The sequence below is a fragment of the Pempheris klunzingeri genome, chromosome 13 (genome assembly GCF_042242105.1).
Source record: "Pempheris klunzingeri isolate RE-2024b chromosome 13, fPemKlu1.hap1, whole genome shotgun sequence".
Taxonomy (NCBI): Eukaryota; Metazoa; Chordata; class Actinopteri; order Acropomatiformes; family Pempheridae; genus Pempheris; species Pempheris klunzingeri.
The window spans coordinates 18323538-18329537 of NC_092024.1; the positions used below are offsets into that span (position 1 = coordinate 18323538).

The following is a 6000-nucleotide window of genomic DNA, read 5'->3' on the forward strand; positions in this document are numbered from 1 at the left end:
CATTCACTCCTGCTGAAGACACAAATCTTTAAAAGCAGGTCTCAAATATATAATTCATAAGGGCATAGTAATTTGATGCATATTACTAAATATATGTGTGTTTAATTTGTTTACCTAATGAGGACTTAATGCATCTCACTTTTAATCCAGAGCCATGGACACAGTACTGTCACTCCCAGTCCAAACAACCACCTAATCTTAAGCTTCATAGCACACGGAGAATGAACAACAAAAAACAAAAAAAAACTTTTATTAAATCTTCTCAATTACTCCAATCAGCAGCACAACTGATCTCACATTATCTCCCAACTAATCTCCTCTTTCAATCTCTTTGCTTTTTACAGCGTCTCCTCACCCAAACCATGTGGGGCGAGCATGTCTAAAGCTGAAGGTGTATGTCAGACCTCCAGGTAAGTCACGCTCTAACTACACACCCACACACACACACACACACACACACTCACACACACACACACACACATTCACACACACACACACACAAAGGTCCAGATTGGCTATCAAAGTAAAATTAGGGGGGAATAAGAGGTCTGATAGAATGCCCCGGCAACACTCTCTGCTCTGATTCACAGACCAGCCAGGCAACACTTTAACACCTTTACACACACACACACATACAAACACATTCACACATTCAACCACACACAAGGGTGCACAAGCGGAAGCACACACACACAGACGCACAGAAGCACGTGCATGCACACTGGCACAAAGTGGCATACGCACTTCACATCAAATCACATCACATCACACTGGGTGTGAGAGAGACCTTCTGTCCTTGCAGAAAGAGAACAGAGCAGGCTAAAAGTGCTCTCTAAAAATGTTACCAAGCCGCCACATCACTCTACTGGCTACATTTGCTCATAAGAAAGAAGAGAGCAATCTAATAATAAACCCATCGCATACTGTAGAAAACTAATCTAATAATAGACACTTCATATTTTTTAATAAAATTCTCCTTACACATCAGCCTCGTGGTAAAAGATGAAGTGTGACTGTCTCGCCACATAATACTGAATCTTTCTTTCCAAACAGCATGCAGCCTGTTAAGATGCACTCTTGAAAATAGCTCCCTCATAGACCGGCGTAGACGGAGCACAGCGCTCACACAAGTGTGTCACGTTGACCTATGATAGTGCCTTTTGAAAATAACTCAACAGAAGATTGGCATACACAGGGATCAGATTGCGGCAGGCATTACACTAAAATTGCGTTATCCTTAAAAAATCTACCTGTGCGTCTTTTCAAAGGCGGTTTCTACCATATGAGTTTTCAACCTAAGCCTGACTAAAGAATCAAACCTTGGTAGTAGCGTGTCTCCTTCGATAATGACACGGCTTTGAAGATCTTCGTAACAGGATGAGAGTCGGCCTTCGCAGCTTTTCAGGCTCAGATCACTCTATATATCTCTAAAGAGGGGAGGAAATTCTCTCCTCCTCCATAATTACTGAAACAACATACATTCTTCTAGTCTGTCATTGCTGAAGCTCGTCTTTGAGATTCTGCTTTTTTTTGTGCTGTTAAAGTAATCTGTCTGACATTGCAACTTCCATCTCATCTGTGAAATACTGTCACTGGAGTGAGCTCTGAGCAGTTGCACATGTGTGTGTGGTTGCCTGTCTTTGTGTGTGTGTGTGTGTGTGTGTGTGTGTGTCAGCTGCTCCAGATTCCAAGTCTCTGTGATTAAACTGTAATTAGGTTGGTTAAACCCCCTGCAGAGCTCAGTTGCTGTCGTCTTCTCCTCCTCCCTCTTTCCTCTCCTCATCCCTTTCTGACGTCTTCTCTCTGCCTTTCCTTGGCTTTTGAAGGGTGAGAGTTTTGTGGTTTGTCGCTCACTTTCAACACCACTTCCACTTGTCTACCATTTGTCTTTCTCCGAATCCACCTCCTTGTTCATTTGCGTTTTTGTAAAGTGTCTTGTTTGTGTCTGTGTCCCTCTCAGTTCAGATGTTTTGTCGTTTTTCTTTTCTCTCTTCTTTCCGTTTCAGATGGGTCGGGATATGATTCTCCAGAGCCCTTCCTGACTGATGGAGGTCCAAGCTGGAGGCCAGGGTCCTTGGCCCTGTTAGCTGCTCTGGCCTCACTGTTCCTGGGACTCCTCTCCCGGCTGTGACCCATCTCCTTCTCTTCCTGGAGCTCCCACCCAAGGTCGCTGGGCTGGGCTGGCTATCCCTCTAAATCCACCACCCCTCAGGGAAGCCCTCTGTCTCCGTCTTCCCCTCTCCCACCTCCACCTCTATACGACCACCAACCACCCCCACTGCCAGCCCCTTCCATGGCCCAGCCACGGACACCCTTCCCAGGCCTGACTGAGAGGGTTGGGACTTAAGCTGTCTGGGAAACTGCCCTACATCTCTGATCCCCAATTTTGGGTGGAACAGCACCTCTCAGCTGAAAAACACATGGGAAACGTCTCTGCACTCATATCAGGGGTCCTTTTGATTTGATTATTGACTCTTGGCCACTGATGGGGTAGATGTAGCTGCAGCTATGATTAAACTTGTCGTTCCAGTGCTATTCCTATCACCCAATCACAGTAGGATGCATTAAGCGATAGGCCTGGATGCACAAAAATTGGATTTTTCTCACATTGCTGTCCCATCGTCAAACCAAGAATTGGAAGTGGCCAAGCTTGAATTGTAATTGAAATTCCATACTATCTGGACCACTTCCAACTGCAACGAGAATAAGGGCAAATGTACAGATATGGAGAGGAGAAAAGTGAATCGGGCTGTGCAGAAACGAAAGGGAAAACAATGCGGGCACAGATTTGAGTGAATACGGTCATATGGGAAATGTAACAATATATGTGTTGATATTTTTGGACCCAGTGTAGATTCACAGTAATGTGATATAAAAATCATGCCGTCTGACTTTTATTTTTTTAATATGAAGCTCAGATATCCCATTAGAATGACAAGTATAATCATAGCCTGTTTCAGTGGCAGGGTGGGGTGTGTGGGGGGTGGTGTGGGTGGGTTTGGCGAGGTGTATATTTTCAGGTGGGATGCGTTTTGTCTTATTCATGTTTCTAAACAAAGCATTTATCACAGCCTGGCCAGCACGGGCGTCTTCAGCACTGTCTAATGTTGATTGGGTTGGGTGACTTTTGGAACCATGACTTTCTCATGTATGAATGTACCACTGGTCACCCACCTCTTTGTCTTTCTGTATTATTATGACTGTGGTCACTTACAGTACCTTCTCTTGGACTGGCAGGATGAATGGGTCGGGGGTTGGGAGGGATGGTGGGGCGGGCAGGAGGAGGGTGAAGTAAGGATGAACGGAGGACAGGTGAGAAAAGGAGGCGACACTCAAGTTGCATGACCACTGTGAAACCTTCAGATCAATCTCGTTTGTAATGATGATATATTTTTTCATGGGGAAAATCAGAAACACCCTGCTACCGCTCTCTTGCTCTCCCTGAGACTTTTACAGACATCAAAAGGAAAATTCAACCTCTCTCCTCACACGGTTTCTCCTGTCTGGCTTTCAGTCGTTGATGGATTAGCTTAGGCCGGGAGATAAATGGACCCACAGGGTGAAACTGACTGGAAATCAGCCCTCAGAGCCCAGGCCAGATCACAATGGACGTAAACACTGACTGAAGCTGGTCCTGGGTCTGAGGGTTAAACCAATAAGGGAAGCGCATAGACTGTGGCAAATGAGGTGAGGTGTGTGTGTGTGGTAGCATCACAAAAACACACATGCGCATGCACACACACACACACACACACATATACACACATACACACACACACACACGGTCTTTGATAACAGGACTGTTCCTCGGAGACTGTGGGAGCATTCATGGACATGACTATAAAGGGAGCAGCACAATGAGAGAGGGAGCGGAGGAGGGAGGGTGAGGGAGAGAAAGTGTGTGTGCATCATGGGACTGAAACTTCTTTAATGATGGGAAGTGAACATTATGAGTAAGCACTGTGAACACACACATACATACACACAGGACTACCCATGTACAGACACACATACATGCAGACACACGTACATACAGACATTTATAAGAAAGCACATTCAGATCTGGACATTCGCAAAGACATGGCATGCACATACACACATGTACAAAGACACACACGCAAGAAAACACAAACAAGGGGAAGCACTTCCTTCTCTGTTTCATCTTATTTTTGTAGCATTTAAAATCACTGTTAATTACTCCTGTGTGGGATGCAGTGATGGGGTATAGCCTGTGGAAGATTAAAAAAATGTGTTTTCTCGTCTTCTATTCCACTGATGCTGTCCTTCTATCGTTCTTCTTCTCTGGTTTGTGATCCATGGTTGGTAGTGGTAGGATGCCTCCAGGTCTGAGCGTCATGTATGAGTTTGTCTCCTTTTCTGTTTGTGGTGTTTTTGTGGAAGCTGACCTCAGTCATTTAAGTCAGTGAGTCAAAAGTAAACACGGAAGTCAGAGCTAGGAGAGAAACACACAAATAAAGATTGTCTTTTTGTCTACTTGAAAAACAAGCCAAGTGAGTGGAATTTCTTCAGTTGAAATGTGAATTAATTTTCATTTGATGTTTTTTTTTTTGTAATAGACTGCACCTGGGTCTTCATTTTGCCCGATCTATCTTCCTCTGACGTCAAAGTCTTGGGACGGTGAGCATTGAGCTCTGCCAGTCAAAGCATGAAATTATTCAGATGAAATCACCCTCTCCAATCTTCAGCTGTTTCTCCCTCAGCGATGTGACAGCTAATCTGAACTGCTGACAACATGGAGACTGAATAGTTTGATAGCCTTTCCTCTCTTGTTTCCATCAGATTTCTAGCAGGGTGGCCCACCAGTGATGGGAAGTAACTCAGTGCATTTACTCAAGTACTGTATTTAAGTACAATTTTGAGGTATTGGTTCTTTACTTAAGTATTTCCATGGTCTGCCACTATATACCTTCGCTCCACTACATTTCAGATGGAAATGTTATACTTTCTCCCACACTACAACTACTAGTTACTTTCTCAGATTTTACTTAAAACACGATAAGCTTATGAAATACACAATTCAAGGTTTAACCAACGTTCCTCAGCCATATTCTATTTTGACTCTTGACTCTTGACTTTTGAGGTGGAATAGTTGAAGTATGGATAAAAAGAAAGATTCAAAAGTATGATGAAAACAGACTTAGCAAATAAATCATAAAGCATCAGATTTTTGCTTGACTGGAGATGAAAAATAGTGGCATATGCAAATATTATATCTGTGAGGAGCAATTAGCAGACTGCAATATTCCTCAAATTAATACAAGAAATTAACATAAATGCCATTTTTCCATCATGTTTTCCAAATGTTTTCCCCTCCTTTTACTTGTGCTCTTTTAATTAATTCATCTCATTGCCCCGTCCTCTTCTGCAATGGTCTGATGGCACCTGACTGGAGAATTTGCACCACCATCTGTTTATCTTGATGCGCCCAACTCCTAATATTTGCATAACAGTAATGGATGTGGAAATGCACATTAATTTGTATTTTCCTCTGCCAGTTTGCTGGAAAATTTGGTTAACATTTGTGCTCAACTTGGATGGAAGTATGTCTTAGGAATTGTTAGGATTTACAACAGAGAGATATTATAAAATGCCACATGGTTTCATTTAAATAGCTGTTTGACGCACCAAGAGGTGAATTATCCATTATTTCAGAAAAAGCTAATAGAGAAAAGTCCTAAATAATAACACAAATTTGTGTTGCAGAACATTGTTTTTTTCCCCTTTTTCTTACCTCATTAATCATCTCAACATAACATAACATAGCGTAACATGCTACTTACACACTGATGCATTCGTATTAAATATCTAATAAAGTAATATATAATATATAATAAGAGCTAGAGATTGTTAGAGAGATTGTCTTGAAACTGAAAAGTCACAAGTTTGATCCCTGCCACAACTCATATGTCAATTAAAAAGTCTGGTGTGCTTGAGGAACACATGGGACCATTGTATGCTGATGATGCCTAACGCTAAATG

The 6000-nt window shown here is 42.6% G+C and overlaps 1 protein-coding gene across 1 annotated transcript in view; it reads left to right on the top strand.

Moving 5' to 3' along the window:
* efna2a (ephrin-A2a) overlaps positions 1–2237 on the top strand; it is a 70541-nt gene extending 68304 nt beyond the window's left edge. The window contains exons 3-4 of the mRNA XM_070842822.1: positions 345–410; positions 2007–2237. Of these exons, the coding sequence (XP_070698923.1) occupies positions 345–410; positions 2007–2131 (191 nt within the window). The 3' untranslated portion in view covers positions 2132–2237. The remainder of the gene's footprint in view (positions 1–344; positions 411–2006) is intronic.
* The last annotated feature ends 3763 nt before the right edge of the window (positions 2238–6000 follow it).